This window comes from Nicotiana tabacum, chromosome 6, assembly GCF_000715075.1.
Source record: "Nicotiana tabacum cultivar K326 chromosome 6, ASM71507v2, whole genome shotgun sequence".
In the NCBI taxonomy this organism is placed as follows: domain Eukaryota; kingdom Viridiplantae; phylum Streptophyta; class Magnoliopsida; order Solanales; family Solanaceae; genus Nicotiana; species Nicotiana tabacum.
Window position 1 is genome coordinate 61,191,270 of NC_134085.1, and position 22,468 is coordinate 61,213,737.

At 36.1% G+C, this 22,468-nt stretch overlaps 1 protein-coding gene across 3 annotated transcripts; it reads left to right on the forward strand.

Moving 5' to 3' along the window:
* Positions 1–2,352: 2,352 nt before the first annotated feature.
* Positions 2,353–15,274, forward strand: LOC107791577 (uncharacterized). Of its 3 annotated transcripts, none has more exons than XM_075254795.1 (9): positions 2,356–2,518; positions 2,707–4,108; positions 4,458–4,576; positions 10,187–10,804; positions 10,890–11,196; positions 11,488–11,653; positions 11,792–11,891; positions 12,030–12,188; positions 15,175–15,274. In XM_075254795.1, exons 2-8 carry the CDS (start codon positions 2,933–2,935, stop codon positions 12,145–12,147), a joined length of 2,604 nt encoding a protein of 867 aa, XP_075110896.1. In that variant the 5' UTR covers positions 2,356–2,518; positions 2,707–2,932; the 3' UTR covers positions 12,148–12,188; positions 15,175–15,274. The 3 variants fall into 3 exon arrangements, with proteins under 3 accessions (XP_075110894.1, XP_075110896.1, XP_075110895.1); XM_075254794.1 differs by lacking the exon at positions 15,175–15,274 and adding an exon at positions 12,516–12,721; XM_075254793.1 differs by lacking the exon at positions 15,175–15,274 and having other exon boundaries at positions 2,353–2,518; positions 12,030–12,474.
* Positions 15,275–22,468: the final 7,194 nt, after the last annotated feature.

Sequence of the window (22,468 nt, forward strand, 5' to 3'; positions counted from 1 at the left end):
AAATGAGGGTAGATACCTGCACTACTCACAATGCTTTTAGGATGTAAATCAATCCTAAATTATTTATACTTTATTGTACGATTCAAATATTAAAATGCACACTACATCTCTTTATTAACCAATTTTTATAAATGCAAAGGATTATATATTACAATATTGGATATTTTTTATCCATTTATTTAGAATATAATGGTCGCAAAATTTTGATTGCACGGGTTTTCAAAAGTGGAGGTTGATCCATGAGGCAGAAAGGATCATTGTTTGGATTGTAAGTGGTAACTTCTGCAGTTTTTATATATATTATTGAATTGTGAATAATTTTTCATGCTTTTTATTGCCTGAATAGTATTCACATTATTAATTAAGATGTGCTAAGTTAAAATTTTGCATTTTGCAATGACATATGTAGAGTTGCTTATTTATTACGTTTTCTTAAACTCTATTCATGTCAATGATCATGATTGATAGTATGATAGCTAGAAGAATGGATAGAGTTGATCGGAGAGTATGCCCAATTTTATTCCTAAAAGTCCGAAAGTTACGTGAAAATCCTAAGCTTTTGGTATAGTTAAATTTGTAATTTATAACAAAATCAAATATTTTCCAAGCATGTATGCTCTAACTATTTTACTATACATATTCTATTAAAAAATGTGATAGAATACACATGTAACGCACGTGCAGAGAATCTAGTTACTAATAATGGAAGAATGATTCTAGGGAGCAAAAATACGGAAGATAGGCTAATGTTGGAGAGTGGAGAATAGTACACAAATATATCGTTAAAGCATTGGATCGAACAACGAAGGAGAATTAAGGATATAAACACTACCAAGGGTTGTGATATGATGAATATAATTTTTCCATCCTTAATTAGAGATTTCAAGCTTGAGCCTTGAGAATAAAAAAGTCGGATATAAACATAATATAAGTTTTTTCACAAAAAGGCATATGTTTTTTTGAATTACTTCATCCATTTCAATTTAGATGATATAATTTGACTTGACATAACGTTTAAAAAAGAAGAAGAAGACTTTTGAAATATGTGATCCTAAAAGCTTTGTGGAACCATAATATTTTTGTAAATATAAAAGCTTCCCATTAAAATAAAATGAGTAAAGTAAAAAGTTTAATTATTTTTAATATAAAAATGTGTCATTTTTTTTTGAAAAGAAGGAAATCATGTTAGGATTGGGCAGCGACTCTACTCCTTGAAGTGAAGAATCAAAAGTTGTGCATCTCTGGTGTTATGCTCGTGGGGTTATTTAAATTGAAACAGTAATAGTATCTTCTTCTGGTGGTTTGAAGTGCATATTTCAAACATGATAGAGAGGTTTGAAGAGGACAGCCCTACCTCACCCAAATTGCACTCCCAAATTAGTGAAGGAGAAAGACAAGGACCTGATTTCCCTCTTGTTCCCAAATAAATAAACAATAAAAAAGTTCATTATAGCCTATTTAACCAAATCTTTGAGAAACTAAAAGAGTTATTTATTTACTTACTTATGAAAGTGCTTATTTGGAAAACTTATGTTGTTTGCCATGCTTTAGAGAAAAAATAAATACTTTTGAATAGTAACAATAGTTGAATACCTGCAATGCGGAAAAGCCAAAAAATAATTATTCTTCGGGCAAAAGTTTGTTTTTCATTTTTTTTCCTGGTAAAAATACACCTTATAAAAGATATGCATTTACCAAATTATTCCCATCTTATGAACGAAAAATAACCTCATGCATTATTGATATCACATTTATGACAAAAGTCTCATAAACTTTCTATCCGTCTATTTTGTGATTAAATTTTAAAATTTTAACTAAACTGAAACTGACAAAAACTAAGTAAAATCTTTCAAAAGAAAAGGTTATTCAATTAGAGGTGCAGTTGAATGTGATTAGACACTTAAAATTATTTTTTTGAAAAATACTAATAAAAGTACTTCTTACATGATTTGACTGAACACAAACTTACAAGTATTTTTTCTAAAACTCCAAATGACAAAAAGAGGTTTTCAAAATAAGCAAATTCAAAAAGTTTGGCGAAATATGCAAAATAATCAGTCGGTAATGTTGGATAACATTAAAATAATAAAGTAATTTGGTGGTAATTCTATTTCAATCTTCTGTTGTAGGAGTTAACCAGTAAAGTTGCATGCTGACTGCTCTGATTAGGGATTAGTCTTTCCATTTAAAAAAGTTGGAGCGTGTGACTAAAAATCGAAAAAGCGAACAGTGCCAACAAAAAATAAAATAAATGATGACATGTCAGCTTCATAATAATATCGCCGCTCCTCTCATTTGGTCTTTCTTTTCTAAAATAAAATACTCCACAAAAGCACCCGATCTTTCAACAATATCGTAATTTCCCAGATCATCTTTTGTTTTTACCATTTCTCTTCTCTTTCATCTTTTCTCTTTCTCCCTCTATACAATACATTATATAAACATTTCTATGGTGGACTTACAATCAGCGTGTTATTTGATTCTTACACTCTTCAGCCATAAGCAACAACCTTCACTGGTACGTTTCCCTTTTTGACCTCGCAATCATTTGCTACTTCTGCACTCTACTGTTTCACTTTCCAGTTCAATTTATTCAATCTCATTATAGAATTATGTTTAATTCTTCTTTTGCGTGCATATATTTTCATTGCAGTGATAAAATTTGGAACTTTTTATAACTTGTCTGACCTGTGTTAATCTGATCAGGTGATTGTGGTATTTATCAAACGTGGCATTGGCCATCTATGGAGTTAATGAAATTTGATGTGAAATTAGGTTTAGAGTTTAGTAGATGGAGTTACTCGGGAGGAATTTGTATGATTTTGGTGGGGGAAAATGGTGTGTTCTGCATTTAGGTGGGTTTTAATTAGGGTAATTTCATTGTGGTATGATGTGTTAAGAGTCTTAGGTTGGGGGTAGTGGGGTTTGAAGGATGACTGATGTTCAGCAACAACTGCAACAGAAGCCCGAGAGCACGGGGGATGATGCCAGCTCTGAATTTGAGAGGGGATGGGAGGAGTTAATAATGCGCGGGCACTTGGATGAGTGTATGTCGTTTGCTGCTTGTAGTTCAGCACGCAACACTGAAGACGAGGACGATGAGAGCAATGATCGTCTTGTCAGAAGGAGAAGGAGGAGTTCGGGAATTGAAGGTGGTGATGACCTGGCTGAGTCTTCTGCTGCTAGGAGGAGGCATTCACGGATTTTGAGTAGGTGGGCTACTAGACAGGCAGAAGATATGATCACTACTATCGAGAGGAGGAGTAGTGAGTCTGAGTTGATGGCACTTTCTGGTTTGCATACTGTGTCGACGCTTGATTCTTCGTTCTTGATAGAATCACGATCTCCTAGTTCAAGGCATCAGGGTGATGCTGAGAGGAGCAGTAGAGCTTCGACCATCTTGCAAATGTGGCGGGAGTTGGAGGATGAGCATATACTGAATCGTGCCCGAGATAGGGTGAGGGAAAGACTGACACAACAGAGGAGTGTGGATTCTAGTACCAATATTTCTAGTACTAGTATTTCAGAAAGCCGGGAGAGTGAGAACAATGGTAGTTTGGTGGATGCTAATGAGAGTGAGAATGAATATGGTACTTGGTCTCCTGATGTGATCGGACCACAGATTGAGAACAGCGAGCATGAAAACTCCAGCCGTGAACAGTCTCCTGACCTAGGGGAAGTTGAGAGGGAGAGGGTGAGGCAAATCGTTCGTGGATGGATGGAGAGCGGGGTCAGTGACCATTCATCTAATGTCTCCCAGAGGAACGGTGGCCCAAGAGGCGAATGGCTGGGGGAGACAGAGCGTGAAAGGGTAAGAATTGTGAGGGAGTGGGTCCAAATGACTAGTCAACAAAGAGGAGCTCGTGGTGGCAGAAGGGAAGAACAATCCAGTGGGCTTAGTGCTCAAGTTGATCGTGTCCGTGATGGATCCGCTGTTGACCATGAGGAAGGCCAGCCAGAGCATGTAAGAAGAGACATGCTGAGGCTGCGTGGAAGGCAAGCTTTACTTGATTTGCTTGTGAGGATTGAAAGGGAAAGACAGGGGGAGCTTCAGGGTCTTTTAGAGCATCGTGCAGTTTCTGATTTTGCCCATCGCAGTAGGATTCAGGTTAGTTTCTAATCTTTATCCCTTTTATTCTTCATCCAGTTTTCATCTTCTATTTTACTTACGGAATCCTCGACAGAAATCATGACTTAATTGTCCATTTGCACATTATGTTGTTTGTCCTTCGTTAATTGTGAAGTTTGACATTTTGAAGTTGAGAATTGAAATTACAGAGATATTCACTGTCTTGAACTGTGGTTGGTTTTACGTTGTTCCTATTAGAGGTAGATACAACTAGCCTGTTTGAGTGTTGCCGGCTGTACTTGGAGGTGTCTTTGACCCGACTGTCAGCTAATTTTTTCTAGAGTTGTTGCTTACTTGCTTAGGTATCTCATTTTATACCTTTTTACAGTCACTACTCAGAGGAAGGTTCTTGAGAAATGAAGTGCCTGCTGAGGAAGAGAGACCACCTTCAATGGCAGCAAGCGAATTAGTTCAGCTTAGGCAACGCCACACTGTCTCTGGGCTCAGGTATATGGCCTGGTTTAGTTGTGTTTTGCTGCAGGATTTGTCTCAATAATTGAAATTTATTACTTGTTGAAGCTTGTCCTATGTAATAAGTTATCAAATGTCTTTTCCCGTGCTGCATACTCTTTCAGTTTTGCTGTAGGGCATATCATCTGGTCCAATTAACTTCTGCAGCTGTCAGAATGATTCATGTGTTTTTAAAATGATGGATAGCACCCTCAAGTATGATCATATCATTGTAACTTATATTTAGGTTCCAGCATTACCAACTAGGTTTTTGTGCTGTCATCCAGTTTGTTGATAGCCAAGGCTAAGAGCCTGTTTGGCCAAGCTTCTGGGAGGTCAAAAGTACCTTTTTGCCTCAAAAAAGTACTTTTTAAAAAATTTAAGTTGTTTGGCCAAGATAGAGAAGTACATAAGGAAGAAGCAGAATTGTGCTTCTTCCCAAAAGCAGAAGCAGAAGCAGAAAATTAATTTATTCAAGACAAAACTATCCTCACCATAAATTTATATTTTTCAAATTATCCCTTACTAATTTAAGCTTTTTTTTGTTTACTTTTCTATCATTCTTTTAAAATTAGAGATATCATATATATGGATATGTTGTAACTTTTCAAATTCTTTTTTGACTTTTTATTTTTAATTTTTTCTGTGTATTGTCTTGTTTTTTTCACACTAAAGTAAACTATCTACATCCTTCTTTGGATTTTCAATTCTCTTCCTACAAATAATCATTTATAATTTCTTTTGTTATAGTCTATTAATTCCCGAATCTTTAAAAACAGTTAGCAAATCTAATTTGTAAAATTACCTACAAATAGGTAATAAATTTACAATTGCATCGCATAATCTATATATTATTAAAAGAAGAAGAAAAAGCATCCACATTAAGCCAAGTGACACTCTCACAATAGGTCACTTAGCAATTTAGGACAAAGTTAGTTAGGTTAGGTAATAATTAGTTTTTTCTTTGAATTTAAATTTTAAGAAAATTAAATTATGCATTATGTGTTGTTAATAATTAGTTACTCTTTTTGAATTTGAATTTAAACATACTTCTATTTTTTTTACAAAAACAATAACTTTATATATTTAAATCATTTCTGTTTTACGCTCAATGCCATCTTTCAAGTTTGACACTCAAAATCATCTTGCTACAACTACCATGGCTATACATAATTTCATTCATCCGACAACATTCTTGTAACGATAAGGAATTCAACTATTTGCTAATGAAGACATTACTACAGAGATTGAGGAAGGAGATGAGCCTTTTGGTATTCCTTTAGAAATGCAAGCAAGTCTCTACTAATATGGAGGCGTTGTGTGATAGAGCTAGAGATGAAATTGTTGAGAAATATTATCATGTGTGAGTAACTTTGCTTATTATTTCATAGTGGATTATCAATATATAGTACTTTGTGGAATAGACTTCTAATTCATATTGAATGATGACAATAAGTAATTATACATGATAATATTATATGCTTTGATATAAATATTGATTTAAATATTTAATATGTATGTTTACGTTATGTTTTGTATTTTAATTAAATAAAATAAAAAATAATAAAAGTCTCTTACGATAATATTTAAGTTTATTTTTCTCTTTAAAATAATTATAAGACCTTAGTACTATCCTTTTGGTAATTTGATACTCAAAAGCACTTTTTAGAAAGGTTGGCCAAACACAATTTGTTTACCAAATGTTGCAAAAAGTACTTCTTAAATGAATTGGCCAAACACAAACTATTTTTTTTCAAAAGTACTTTTAGAAGAAGCACTTTTGAAAAAAAGTACTTTTCGAAAAAGTATTTTTTGAGAGTAGCAGTTTGTGTTTGACCAATTGATGTACTTTCAAGGTTTTGCACCTCTCAAGTACAAAGAAGAGAGAAAAACAAAAGCACCCCGCTAAAGTTTTTCACAAAACAAGCGAAAGCGTTCTTCAAACTCACGTTAGAAGAATGTAAGATGGAAAGAAACCTCACCCACACGTTCCCCAATCCCGCAAGATTGCAAGAAGAGTTGAATAAAGGAAGAACAATGAAATATAAAATAAATCACGTTTTTGAAGCAATAGCTTAGAAAAACTAATCACCAATGTTTATTTTCAGCATATTAAGCCCTTTAAATAGGCCTTACAATGAGTAAAATTGGTAAGGTTAAGGAAAACTAATCCTAATTAGACTAGAATAAGAATAAGGCTAAGAAAACCTATCCTAACTAAAATAGGAAAAAGAATTCTAATAGGAATGGGATACCAACTAACAATCCTAGTTTGACTAGAACTACAAATATAACCCTACTAAAACAAAAATTAAATTCCTAGGAAACAAGAAATAAGAAATCCCAATCTTTAAGGAAAAGAAATCCTAATCTTGAATGGATTCTTAGACTTCTTCAATTTCTTGAAATTCTTGGGCCTCAATTGGACTAAGGCTAATTAGTGTAAGCATTTTAAATTCATGGCCCAATTCTCTAAATCCATTGGCACCTTCATGAGCCCAACAAGCCTCCATTGTTGTAGAAAACATGGCCTCTATATGTTCATCAGAACTACCCACATGTCCCATCCAATATTTGATAAGAAAATTGTGTTTTCTTTCAAAAAGTACTTTTGAGTATTAAATTACAAAAAAGGACGGTATCAATGTTAATTTTACAATTAGTATAAATTAAAAGAGAACTTTTTAAAATATTTATTGTAAAAGAATTTAATTCATTTTTTATTTTTATTTAAATAAATGTAAAAAACACTATCTATTAGGTAGTATTGCATTTTTTCAATTATAATATATGTATGCATGCCAAAAAGAAATAGGAATAAAGCTACAAACTAGAGATCATATGATATTGGTATACTACAAAAGAAAAAATAATTCATATCTTGTGAAGCGAGTGTTTGAATCTAGTGATTAGCCTTGTAAATTATTTCAAAGAGGAATAGAAGACGAAGAAAAGAAGAAACAACAAAATAAAAAAGAAAGAGATTTATTGTAGTGGAAAGTCTATTCCAAAGAGGATAGTAGAAGGAGAATAAAAATATGCCGAATTAAAAAAGAGAAGAGAGAAGGAAGGGATGATAGGAAAAAAAAAAGGAAAAAAAAAGGTTAAATTAATGAGGGATAATTTGGAAAATATAAATTCATGGTAAGGATATTTTTGTCTTGAAAAAAAAAATAATTTTCTTCGACTTTTTAAAAAAAGCTAGAATTTGCAGCTTCTTTCCTAAAGCAGAAAACTGCTTCTGCTGCTGCTCAAAAATAGTTATCCGTTTTGGCTAAACACCTCATGTGGTGTATTTGGGGACACATTAGGTGATCTTACTATACTCATCTGAATTCAAGTTGGGTTATTTGGCTATTAAATTTTATTGCTTGACTAATGTCATTGAACTATTGTGTCTAAGATCACTTAGAACTCAAAGATACTGCAGTACAAGCCTATAGATGTGTTCAAGTAAGGTCGTTATTTGTTTCTAAGGATTACTTTGGTTGTTTTCCCCTAAAAGCTGCTTGTGAATTGGTCCCTCTGCACATTTCAGTTCTTTTCTCCTTTTCTGTTGGCCATATATTTTCTTGAGTTCTCTTTCTCTTCTGTCTATAATTGACACTTTTAAGTACAAATTGTGCATGTGAGGCTATAGAGTGATTTCAGTTCAGTATCTGTTTCGTGTATCTATCTTAGTGGACAAATTTTAACCCCCCCCCCCCCCCCCCACACACACACACACACAACAAACAGAAAGGAAAAAATGCAACCATGCTTAATAATGTGGGATTTTCTTAAAAGTGAAGATTTATGAAGGAACCCCCTTTTATATTATATTCTTCTTTTTGAGAATCATAAGGTTATATACATGAAGCACAAAGATTGTGCCAAAATTATACACTATTCAGTTCTCTTCCAATTACTGTAGGAAGCTGAGAAACTCTTTCGTCCTATCAACTGTATTAACATCTTCTAGCCTACACCAAAAACCCAAAAAGGGAATACATCTGTATTACAGAATATAAATGTTGTCATATTTGTTTTCAAGAAACATCTTTGGTTCCTCTACCTCCAAATCACCCACCAGACAAGCAGGAATGGTCTCCCATATCTTCCGCTTCCCCTTCCCAACGTCCTTGCAAGTCCAGCATTATAGCAGTTACTCAATAGTTCTTGGCATAACCTAGCTGATCCGGAAAATATTGAAGAACAGATTCCAGATCTAAGTAGCAAAGATACAGTTGAGACTGCCCCAAGCTTGTAAATTCTGTTGTAAATTCTGTTGCAGTTAGCACTCCCTCATTCACTAAGCTTGTAAATTCTGTTGTAGATTCCAGATCTACATAGAGTCATCCCTCTACTTTGTAAATTCTGTTGAGTTAGCACTCCCTCATTCACTAAGGTCTAGCAAATAACAAGACACCGTGTATGGAGCCCTGGTCCTCCAAATCTGTTTCCATGGCCATGAGAGTTGAGACTGCCCCAAGCTTGAAGAAGATAACAGAATGAACATACCATTGTTCTGTGGAATCCATAATAGCTTATCTGTGTCCTCTTCCTGAACTGTAAAGATACCAAGTAGCTGAATAAGGCGAGAAACCTTTTCCAATTACCAGTCATTGTACTTTTTCCTAAAGTGGAAATCCGAACCAGTATTACGTCTACATTGTGCCACACTTTGTTGATTGTCCACCACCATGCTGTATAATTCTGGAAAATTGTCCTTTTAAAGGTGAATGCCCTAACCATGCATCATCCCAGGAGAGAGTTTTACTAACATTTCTCACCAAGTTATTGCACCTGAAGTCATCCCCCTGACTTCTAATGTACTTCCATACACTTACTCCATAAGTCAGACTTGTTTGTTTGAGTACAACAATTATTGTCCATCCCATACTTCTTGGTTACCACCATCTTCCAGAGAGAACCTTCTTTAAGATTAAATCTCCAGAACCACTTCAATAGGAGATCTTTTTGTTATGATATCTGAGATTTCCGAATGTATCGTGTTCTTCCTTTTTTATTTATATGTTGTAGTACTGTATAAGCTATCAAAGAGATTATTGCGGTCTTTCACTCATTAAGAACTCAGGCGGATTGATCTCAAATTACGCATGTTAACTGTGGCTAAAAGGGAGTTGAGGTAATTGAATGCGGACCTTTTGTGAAAATAAAATGAACTAGAGGATAAAGTAGCTTCGATGAAACCACCTTTAGTTTGATAGTAATGTTTTATAGATCTTAGTTTGCATGGCACAATGTATTTATTCTTTCTTATATGATGCTTGTAATATTGTTTAGTAATTATTTGATTATGCATATCTTAAAAATGGCCCGCTTAGTGGGAATTCTCCTTTTTGGAATTTCTAGAAGCACTTGACAAAGAATCCACATTTTCATTTTCTGCTTTATTATGGAGCTTTAATCTTTGAAAAGGTTTTCTGCTTTGTGTTTCGTGCTTCATCTTATCTCTTGCATGAGATGGCTACCGAAGTGATTTTACATTTCCCAATTCTCAGCTTTCTGTACTTTTGTGAAAGAATCTGCATTTATAGCTATTTTTGCAAAATGATCACTTTTACTGTGTTGATGCATGATTTCTTGTTCTTTTATCTCAACCAGGGAAGGATTCCGCTCCAGATTAGAAAACATTGTACGTGGTCAAGTTAGCAGCAATTCTGAATCTTCATCTAACAGTGGCAATGGTGGTTTGAGAAATAACCAGACTCGTACAAATCCTTCACAGGATGTACAAAACGAAAGTCTTGAGCAGCTGCAGTCTAGGGAACAGGAGCGGAGTGCTCATCAGTTGTCTGATCACAGAGAGAATGTTGATTCCACTACAGCTGGTCAGGCTACAAATCAGCTAGCATCTCCTAACCAAGGAAGGCGTCGAGTGGAACCTGTTGTTGAAGCTGAGGGAGGAAATCACCGCGGTGAAACTTCTAATGAACGGACTCGTGGAATTATGGAGAATACAAGTGGGAATTGGCCACAAAATCAACCAATTGCTTGGCCCCCTGAAACAACAGGTGAAGTGAACGGAGATGAACTTCGTTTACCAGAAAATCATGAGGTTTGGCATGAGGATGGGTCACGAGAAGCTGTGGAGAATAGGTCAGAAGGGCCTTCTGATCCTCCTAGAATGCGGCGTTCTGTCCCTTATAGGAGAGTTAGTAGATTCCATCCGCCCGATGATGATAATGTGTATAGTATGGAACTCAGGGAGCTTCTTAGCAGGTAAAATGCATGTGTCATTCTGTTTTCCCATCTGTGCTTATGAGGTCTTCTTGTTCTTTATTTGTTGAGATTCTTTGTCTGGTAGGAGGAGTGTTTCCAATCTTCTTCGCAGTGGCTTCCGTGAAAGTTTAGATCATTTAATTCAGTCATATGTAGAAAGGCAAGGCCGCACTCCAATTGAGTGGGATATGCATAGGAACTTGCCTATTCCAAGTTCACCCGAAAGAGATCAGGACCTACAGAATGATGAGAGAAATGCTGCTCAACCGGAAGGAATTAGCAGGCCTTCACTTGTGCGACCATCTCCTCCTGTACCTCCTCCACAACCACTTTGGCATCAGGATGTGCACCAGTCTGGTTGGCCACGTCACACTGTGCATCGTTCTGAACTTGTAAGCTTACCATCCCTTCCTAGAATCTATTGTTAGATGTCCTGATAATTTTTCCAGTTGATAGTGGTACCTTAAGGCTATGCTTCCCTTCCTACCATCCTTTCACAACTTAGAATCTTACACTCTTTACATGCTGGTAAGAAAAGCATCTAAATATTCTGTTCATTCCTGTATCTATAGTGGTTTCATCTTATCAAATTGTCCCACGGTCTTTATATGTTCCATAAAAGAATGATTTCAGTATATTTATGCTGCTTTATCCGGAACTGAGCGCATTCTGTTCTGGAGCAGGAGTGGGAGGCGATGAATGATCTTAGAGCGGACATGGGAAGACTACAGCAAGGTATGAATCACATGCAAAAGATGTTGGAGGCCTGCATGGATATGCAACTGGAGTTGCAACGTTCTGTCAGACAGGAAGTTTCAGCTGCTTTGAATAGATCAGCTGGCGGACAAGGTCTGTCTCTCATCTACGGCATACAATAAAACATTGAAGCTCTTATGATTGTCGTACCTCCTCTAATCCATTTATCTGTTTCTCTTCAACATCAGTTAATTTCTTCTGATTGGGTTTTTCCCTGCAAATTTATCACAGGAGTTGCTGAGACTTCAGCTGATGGATCTAAATGGGGCCACGTGAAAAAGGGTACTTGCTGTATTTGTTGTGATAATCACATTGATGCCTTGTTGTACAGGTAAAAGTTTTGTTATGCAGTTTCATGTACCTTGCAGCAACTATTTTAAAAAGTGCAAGGAATGAGTCTTATTGAGCGATATAACAATGATGTGTTCAAGATCTTTTGATAGTTAATGCTTTCTTTGTATTTTGGCAGATGTGGGCACATGTGCACTTGCTCCACATGTGCAAATGAATTGGTCCGAGGTGGAGGGAAGTGTCCATTGTGCCGGGCACCCATTGTTGAGGTGATCCGAGCTTACTCGATACTCTAAAAAGAAAGGACAGGAAGCTCAAGAAAAACTGAGAAAAATTGGTAAGTTATAGAGGAGTTGTATGCTCCCTCTTGCCGAGCTTCTTAGATTCCTTGCTTGCCTCTGTTCTTCTGATTATGTGGTTACGCGCTGTATAGTTGGGATAACTACCGGCAGTTCTATTGCATCCATTCATTCGTAAATGGAAGGTTAATTCTTTTCCAATTTATGACTTATTCTGATTTTGTTCTTTTGTTTTTTTTCCTTTTCCTTTTTGGATTAAGCAAGAGGCACCGATTTCTTTTTCCTTTTTATTATTCATAGTTATATTATATTTTTGGCTTAAAACTAGGTGAAGAGAGAGTAAATAATAAAGTATTGGTTTATAGGGCAGTGGTTCTCGCTGGTGCTGCTGTTTACAGGGAAAAAGAAGGAAACGGCATTGGGAGGTTCATGAACTATTCATAAGTTCGAATATCATCTCTAAAACTTTGATTTGCAGTTTGATTTGAAATAACGGTGATCTTTTACGATTAATTTTGACCAATTGTAATCAGATAACTAAGTGTCGAAATGATAAAAATTGATCAATCTACGTAGGAATAAATTAAATTTTCAACCGTCAAATCGACATTAGCCTAGTCATACATAAATTGATCATTGGTCATTATGACGACTACATTTTTTGGTTGAATACCTACCATAGACGTTGAGTAAAGTTTTGCATTGTTTCGTTTTGGAAGTCAAACTAATAACATCAGGAATGAGAAGTGCACAAATTCGTGTTTGAGGAAATATATTTAAAACTGAATAATGTCATGGTTGTTTGGTTGTTTTATAGTTCTCTGTCATGATCGTTGGTCAACATCACGAGTATAATTCTTTGGTTCAATACCTATCATTAATTATGAGTAAGTTTCATAAAGTTTCGGTTTAGAAGCCAAAGTAATAAGTAATAACGTTAAGAAAGACAAATTCGCGTTTAAGGAAATGTTCTTGAAACTGAGCAATGTTAATGATTATTGTTCAGTGCCACCTTGACTTCAACGGAAAGGAGAGACAGAAAGATTTATTTTGGTCTAAAATAAAGGATTTTAGAAAGACTCTCTTAATCACTACCAAGTGGTGCGTAATGACGTTTGATTGGACTAAGTTGACGGTAAAACTTTGCCCCACAAAATGTTTACACCAAATCATATCAAGTATGGTTGAGTGATTCACTGATGTGGAAATACATGGAATTAACCATGATTAAGTGAGAAAAGTGTATGTGACAATACATGTGTTATGAATCTACTAATTTTAATATAAATAACCAGTGCGAATAAGTTATTACCCTAAGTTGACAAACTACTCTTTGATGCAGAGGTTGATAATCTTTTCAATTCCATTCCAATTAAGTTTTTCTTCTACTTTTAATTGTCATGTTTCGTGCTTTTTGTTACTTGTTGGAGGCACTCGAAAAAAACTGTGACGTTCGATTCAAGTTTTGCCAAAAATGCCACCTAAATTCTATTTATATATAGTTTGGCCACTCCCGTGGAGCCGTAGATCAGAAAAACAAGGGTTTTTTTCACTCCTATACATATTTGAAACTTTATTACCCTTAATGTTCATGTTTAGCTAATTACCCGGCATAAACAGGTTTTGTTTACAAAATATATACAATTCACCTTAAAAAGCTCCTAAATCCATTATTTGTGCGTTCAATCAAGGAATTTAGTTACATTCTTTTCCTTTTTTTCTCCTCTTCTCTTTTCTTATTTTTCTTCCGCCAGGAATCTTGAAACTATTGCTTTCACCAAAATGTACAACGTAAATATAGAGCCTTGCATATAACATCATTAGGCAAATAGAAAATTAGAAAAGGTGGAGATTTCTATCATCTAAATTGTCAGGTAATAATACTTGCACTGATTTTCCATGTCCAGAAAATCAATAAATTATTTGATCAATTTATTGTATATTTAGATGTGGACGATGTAGAGATACTTCAGTCGAGTCATGTCTTCCAAATAGAATTTTATCAATAACGGTCTATTTAATTATTTACAACAAATCAATAAAAACTTTATCGCTCCTAACTAATAAATGATTCATGACGTGTCTTGCAAATAAACTTTTATTGTTTAACGGTTATGTGATATGTAATTGCGATTTAAATTATAATTCCTGAAGTTAAATTGCTTAGTTCACTACGAACGCCAAACGTAGTACTTTCTGCAGGTAGAATTGTGTCGAGGTAAAGTACTCTTAATAACAACATCTTCTGCTTCCTCTTTATCTTGGTTTTCTGTACAAAGCCATCTATTGATCGGCAAAAGAAACACTATAGCCATCTATTAATAGTAGCATTATATCTAGAGAATTTCCCACTCAGATTCAGAATGATCATTAGCTGAGACATCAGCACACATCCTTTTTAAATGCACAAACTTCAAACTTTTTTGGCAAACAATCCTCTCACAAAGCACAAACAACAACACTACTCCTATACCATCATTCACAACCAAGGATTGGCCAAATACACGGGTATCCCTTAAGAAAGAACACTACAACAACATCATCACCTGGGAAGAGCTCCTGCCATTCTGCTTCTGGAAAATCTGGCTTACAAAAAACAACAATCTATTCAATAACAGAAAGGAAAGGGTGGACACCAAAAGTTCTATAGATAAGGCAACTGAGTTTGTAACCAATATATTGAATAAAGCACCCAAAATTAAAAAACAATATCTGGGTCAAATAGGAGCCACCAAAAACCAACACTTACAAGCTCAACACTGATGGAGCCGTAACAACAAATCCTGGAAGGGGAGGACTAGGAGGAGTCTTCAGAAATGCAAGTGAAAATTGGGTACTGGGCTAGATGGGATCAATCCAGCACACCACTAATACTCAGGCAGAATTGCTAGCCATTCTGAAAGGGCTGCAAATTGCAGAAGAAAGACAGTTAACACCGTTGGAAATAAACACTGATTCAACTGAGGTAATTAAAATGCTAATCAATGGGAACCCCATTCTTGACTCACTTATTCATGAATGCAGGTCAATCGTCTAAAGACTAGGCGACGTGGTGGTGAAGCACAGCTACAAGGAGACTAACAGAGAGTTGCTGACCTATTGGCAAAGGAGGGCACTAACAAGAACTTTTTTGAAAATATTTTTGTAACAGCAGTTCCTCCGGTGTTTGTCACGCATGTCTTTTGGGCAGACATTGCAGGAACTGCTTTCCAAAGACAAATTATGGACTGTAATATTTTTAACGATGGTTAGGTAGTGGTGGATTTGATATATCCACCCACAAACAATCCGTTTGTAACCCCTAACGAGTAGTTTAGTTTGCTTATATAAAATGCATCCAGTTTAACCAAAATAAAGAAGAATGATCATTAGCCGACAAGTTCTTTGTGTTCGCGTTCGTGGCATGAACCTGCATCTTTTATACATTTTTTCTACACAGTTAAATACAACTACAATATCATACAACTTAAATACAATTGTTATACAAGTTTTATACAATATGTCTTTTGTATATTTTGTATATGATTTATACATAGTAAAAATAAATTTCATATAACTAATTATATATTATACAACTTATCTACAATTTTCATACATTATTTCTACCCAGTTAAATACAACTACAATAACATACAACTTAAATACAAATTTTATACAAAATTTATACAATATGTCTTTTGTATATTTTGTATCTGATTTATACATAGTAAAAACAAATTTTATACAACTAATTATATAATATACAACTTATCTACACTTTTCATACATTATTTCTACCCAGTTATATACAACTATAATATCATACAACTTAAATATAATTTTTATACAATATTGTTTAACTTTCATACAATAGTTAGATAAAAAAATATATATAAACAACAGAATACAATTTTTCTATAATTTTTCTACAATTTCACTGCAATTTTGTAAATATAATGTATATCATGTCTTCTTCTTCTTCTTCTTCTTCTTCTTCTTCTTCTTCTTCTTCTTCTTCTTCTTCTTCTTCTTCGAGTTTCAATCTGAAATTCAGCCAAAATCAAGTCTAATCTTTACCAAAACATCCTCAAAATTGAGATATAAACTCCAAACCATATACCCAATTGTTTGCAACAACACCCAATCCAAACAAATAATGGTTTTTGAAAACCCAAATTTGAATTCAAAACTTCAAAGCTTTTTAATGGCTCTCAATGGTGAAATTGTTGCTCTCTTTTCCTTTGCTTTACATTACTGATTAGAGATCGAGAGATAGAGAGAGACGTAGAGAGAATCCCAATTCTTTGCAACAATACCCAATTCAAACAAATAATAAAGGAATATCTGCTCCTTTGTCTTTTGTAGGGCTGTTCTTTGAAGATATCTTCTTCTTCATTGAAAATCAAGCTAATCAGAGACGTTAATGGAGGTAGGAATTTTGAATAAGAGTAAAAATTTCGTCTAGTTTTTGAAGAAGAGATGAAATGGGCGTTAATGGAGGATTTATGAGATTTGTGAAGAGAAAATCATGGGTGAGGGGGTGGGATGTGGAGAGAGAAACGTGGGGGAGTGAAAATATATGGTAGAGTTATTTTAGGACACTAATTAATATCATTAATTCTCTTAAAATATACATAAATGGTAATTGGGTATATAAAATGTAATTATAGTAAAACTTGAGTAAGGAGGGTAATATAATTTCATATAGTGTATAAGAATGTAAAAATCTCGAAAAACAAAGAGAAAAAGATTGAAAATTTTACCTCATATAGCAAAGGTTTACACCATATTTATTATAAATAAAAGCCCTTTTAAAATATTATTTTCTATAGCTACCTTTTATTTTTTATAGCAAAATATATATTTATAGTATATACTACCGTTAAGGCATTAAATACGCTGTCTAATATTTTTCTTTCTCATTCTTTCAGTTATTCTCCCCAAAATCACCGCATAGTATATCTAATTTCTCTGTCCACGATCTCTCTCGCACAACAAGTTTGTCTTCCACATTGTTGAACCACGATTCTCCCCATTGTCTTCCCTAAGCTTTATAGTTCTCTCACAGCGCCATTGTCTCTCTCAATTTTTAACTTTTTTTTTCTCTAAAAAGTTGTGGTAAGTGTTAAAGTTTTTGGGTTATTGGCCGGTTAAAGCTTCTTCTTTTTCTTTTCAACATTTTTTTTTGTAAATATTCACCATTGTTAGGTTTTCTGCAAAATACCCACTAAAGCACTCAATTTCGAAGGGCCATCTTTTGATTTGCAAATCACTCAAGAGGAACCAGTATTTGCAGGTTCATCACCATTGAAGCCGAAAGGAGAACAAAAATACACAATGACCTAATTGTAGATGTATTTATATGTATTCGAGTCCGCATATATTGATTTTTAGTTTGTATAGTGATTTTCTCTTCTTGTATTTAGATGTATTTATATGTATTAGATAAGGCATACACTGATTTTTATTTTGTACAATGATTTTTGACTGTGATATTTAGATGTATTTATGTGTATTTGAGTTCATACGACAACATTTTTAAATACATTGTTAGTTCTATCATTTTGATGTTATTCATCAATTACTTATGCATTCAATCTATATGTATTCATCTGTATTTTCAACCTAACTATATCCATCTGTATTTAAAATAACAAAATAATAAAATACAGTAAAATACAGTAATATACTCTTAATACAAATACAAAATCAATGAATACAACCAATAAAATATACTCAATAAAATAGTAATACCATGTATTAAGAATAAATAAAATATTGTGAATACAAAAATAAACTTGAATACATTGAACACAACTATTAGATACAACAAAATACAAGCACTAGATTTATTATGAAATATGCAGGTAGTAGGTTACTATTACAGGTTGTATCCAGCATTAATATATGATGTATTCATATAAGAAAATCGAATTTCAAAAGATTTCTGTAGATATTTTATCAATTTCGAGCAGAACCTCGAACAATGTCAGAAAAAAAAACTTGAACTGTATCAGGAAAAAAGAGGGACTGAAACTCTAAAGAATGCTCTGTTTTTTGGTGTTTAGCGTCCAATAAATCTTCTCATTAATTAGATTGATAATGTTGTGTGCTGTAATTGATTTGGGTGAGTTATATTAGGAGTGTATGTAACGATCCGGCCAGTCGTTTTAAGAATTAACGCCTCGATCCCCTATTAACGGTTTTCCCCGTATTTGTTTCTGCTATTTTGAATTGTCGGGATGTTTGGTTTTGAGTTTCGGAGAGTTTTGGGACACTTAGTACCTAAATTAGAGTTTAAGTGTTAGAAATTTAACCGTAGTTGGAGCAGTGTGAAGACGGCCTCGGAATGGAATTCCATCGGTTCTGTTAGCTCCGTTGGGTGATTTTGGGCTTAGGGCGTGTTCGGATTGTGTTTTAGAGGTCCGTAGCTTATTTAGCCTTGAAATGCCGAAAGTTGAATTTTTGAAGTTTCCGGTTCGGTAGTGAGATTTTGATATTGGGGTCAGAATGAAATTCCGGAAGTTGGAGTAGTTACGTAGTGTTGAATGTGACGTGCTTGCAAAATTTTAGGTCATTCAGACGAGGTTTGATAGACTTTTTAATCGAAAGCGTAATTTGAGAGTTTTGGAGTTCTTAGGCTTGAATCCTATGTTAAATTGGTGTTTTGATATTCTTTTGAGTGTTCCGAAGATTGAAACAAGTTTGAATGATATTTTAGGATTGGTTGGCATATTTGGTTGAGATCCCGGGGGCCTTGGGTGTGTTCCGGATGCTCAACGGGTCATTTTGGAACTTAGAGAAATTGTAGAAAATTGCAGCAGCCCAGTTCTGGCTTCCTTCTTCGCATTCGCAAGTGGGGTCTCGCGTTCGCAAAGAGGAGCTGGGGCTGGGAGGAGGTTAATGCTACGCGTTCGCGAAGTTTTTCCCGCGTTCGCGAAGGAGGGAGGTGATCGTGCATCGCGTTCGCGACCAGGACATCACGTTCGCGATGAAGGAAACTGAACCTAAGCGAAGTTGTGCTTCGCGAACGCGAAGGTCCTTTCACGTTCGCGAAGAAGGAAATACCTGGGCAGTATTTAAATAGACAATCCGCGACCCATCTTAATTTTTCCACCATTTTTGAACGGGATTGAAGCTTTTGAGGGAGATTTTTGAGGAAACCAAAGGGGAATTACTTAGAGGTAATATTCTTGACTTCATAACTCGTTTATATGTGCTTAAAGGTCTAATTAGTGGTGAAAAAGTAGGAAAATATCAGTGCAAAATGGGTAATTAGGGCTTGAGATTAAAAGACCTTAAAATGGGTATTTGAGGGTTCATTTGAACTCTGATTTCAGTGTTCTTGGTATGTATAGACTCGTGAGAGTATTAGAATTCTGAAAATGTAAATGTTACTCAATTCTGAGACATGGGCCCGAGGGGCATTTTGGTCATTTTACCCAATTTCGCGTATTAGCTTAGAATTTATTTGTAGAATCAGTTACTTGAAGTGTTATTTACATTGTGCAATTGAATTGTATAGATTTGAGCCATTTGGAGTCGAGTACTCGTGGCAAGAACGTGGTTTCGGGTTGATTTTGAGCCGGTTCGAGGTAAGTGACTTGCCTAACCTTGTGTGGGGGAAAATTCCCTTAGGATTTGGTATTATTGATAATTGAAATGCCTTGTACATGAGGTGACGAGTGCGTACTTGTGCTAATTGTTGAAAATCCGATTTTCATTAAGTAATTACTAGTATGTTTCTTCCCATGTTTATACTACTTGCAATTTAGGCCTGTTGTTAGCTTAGGAAAGCACGTCTAATTGACTTAATTGCCTTACTTGCTCAACTGCCTTATTTGGATTATATGCAACATGCTAGGTTAGAAATACCTGTTTTGCCTTGGTATGGAACTTGAATTGCACTGTGTACTCTTCTTATTGTTGCTGCGTGTTTATTTTGGGACTATGGGATGGTATCCCGGGAGATCCCCCTATATGTTTACTTTGGGACTACAGAACGGTATTCCGGGAGATCTCCCTACACATTTACATTGGAACAACGGGACTGCACCCGGTAGATTTCCCTTATACTGTGTATTTATATTTGGGATTACGGATCGGTATTCCGGGAGATCCCCTCTCATTATGAGTTGGACTACGGGACAACATACCGAGAGATCCACTAGATATTTATATTTGGGACTATAGGACGGTATCTTGAGAGATCCCCCGTTGTTATATTTGTGCTGAGCTGTATTTCTTTTTGTGTTTACTTTGCCTCTGTAGTTGTTGTTGCTGTTCTTTCTATCCTGTGTTACTTTTACTGTTGTACTTATTTATGTTGTTTTGTTCTACACTGTTAAGCCTTATATTTTATTTAACCTTAGTAGGGCCCTGACCTTCCTTATCACTACCCTACCAAGGTTAGGCTTGGCACTTACTGAGTACCGCTGTGGTGTATTCATGACCTTTCTGCGCATGTTTTTCATGTGCAGATCCAGGTACTTCCACTAAGTCTTATCATCCATGAGGCGAGGCACTTTTGTAGAGACTTCGAGGTATATCTGCCGCGTCCGCAGATCGAGGAGTCCCTTTCTATTTTTCTGTAATAGTATAGCCTTTTTTTAGACATTTTTGGAGTTAGAGCTTCTTATGTATCTCTTAGCTTGTGATTCATGGGGTTCCGGATTATGGGAAGTGTTAGGTTGAGATTTTGTATTGTTATATGCCAGGCGGCATCTTAAACACTATTTCAGTTTGTTGTTTCGGTTTTATATTATTTTCTTTCCGCAAATTGTTTTTTTCCCGCATTTGTTAGGCTTACCTAGTCGTAGAGACTAGGTGCCGTCACGATAGTTCACAGAGGGCGAACTGGGGCCGTGACAAGTTGGTATCAGAGCTCTAGGTTCATAAGAGTCATGAATCACAAGCCGATTTATTAGAGTCTCGCGGATCGGTACGGAGACGTCTGTACTTATCTACGATAGGCTATGTAAATGTTAGGAAAATTCCGCTTCATTTGATTTCCTTTTCGTGTGAGATTTTGATGTCACAATTCTAAATTTTTGTCTTCTATTCTCTCACAGATGGCGAGGACACGTGCTACCCGAGATGATCAGGCACCTACGCCCCCTACTGCAGCCGTCAGAGGACGGGGTCGGGGCCGAGGTAGAGGCCAAGGACGCTCACGTGGTGCAGCCAGAGCACCCATGCGAGCTGCCACCGAGGTACCACCAACAGTTCCAGCCGGAGTCCAGGCACCTGATATGCCTACTACTACTTCTACTTCAGCTCTTCAGGAGACTCTTGCGCAGTTCATGAGAATTTACACCACTTTGGCTCAGGCAGGGTTACTTCCCCTTGCTGTAGCCATATCTTAGGCTGGGGGAGGAGCACAGACTCCCGCCGCTCATACTCTTGAGTAGAGAGTGCATGTTGATCAGGTCCTAGAGATTATTCCTGTATAGCCTGTAGTCCCAGGTTAGCACAAGGACAGGGCAGCGACTTTAGAGGATGAGCAACGGAGACTTGAGAGGTTCAAGAAGTATAGTCCTCCTGTATTCAGTGGGTTAGCATGAGATGATGCCTTGGGATTTCTGGAGGAGTGTCACTGTATCCTCCGCACTATGGGTATATCAGGATCGAGTAGGGTTTCTTTCACTGCCTTCCAGCTTCGAGGGGACGCCTATGAGTGGTGGCGCACCTATAAGTTAGACAGTCCGAATAAGGCAGCTTCACTGACTTGGGCTCAGTTTTCAGATATGTTCCTGAGATAGTTCGTTCCTCAAAGCCTCAGGGACGCATGGCGTGTAGAGTTTAAGCATTTGCTCTAGGGTACTATGACTGTCTCAGAGTATGCTGTCTGTTACACCAGTTTGGCTAGACATGCCCCAGCCTTGGTTTCTACTATTCGCGAAAGAGTTTGCCGGTTTATTGAGGGGCTTATTCCCAATATCAGGTCTAGCATAGCTCGTGAGTTGGAGATGGATATTTCTTATCAACAGGTGGTGAGCATTGCTAGGAGGATAGATGGTATGCATGCTAGGGAGAGAGAGGAGAGGGAGGCCAAGAGGTCTCGAGAGTCAGGCCATTATTCTGGTCCCCGTACCCTAGTTGCAAGTCGTCATGGTAGGGATTATATGAGTCTCCCCATTCATTCAGCTCTTCCAGCAGCCAGTGGTATTCTAGCTCCCCCTAGGATTCAGGAGCCTTATTATGCACCATAAGTATCTAGTGCGCCTCCTACACAGGGTGCTTTCAGTGGTCAGTCCAGCAAACCTAGCCCGATCCAGTCACAGCCACCACGTCCTCCCAGAGCTTGTTTTGAGTGTGGTGACACACGCCATATGGTGAG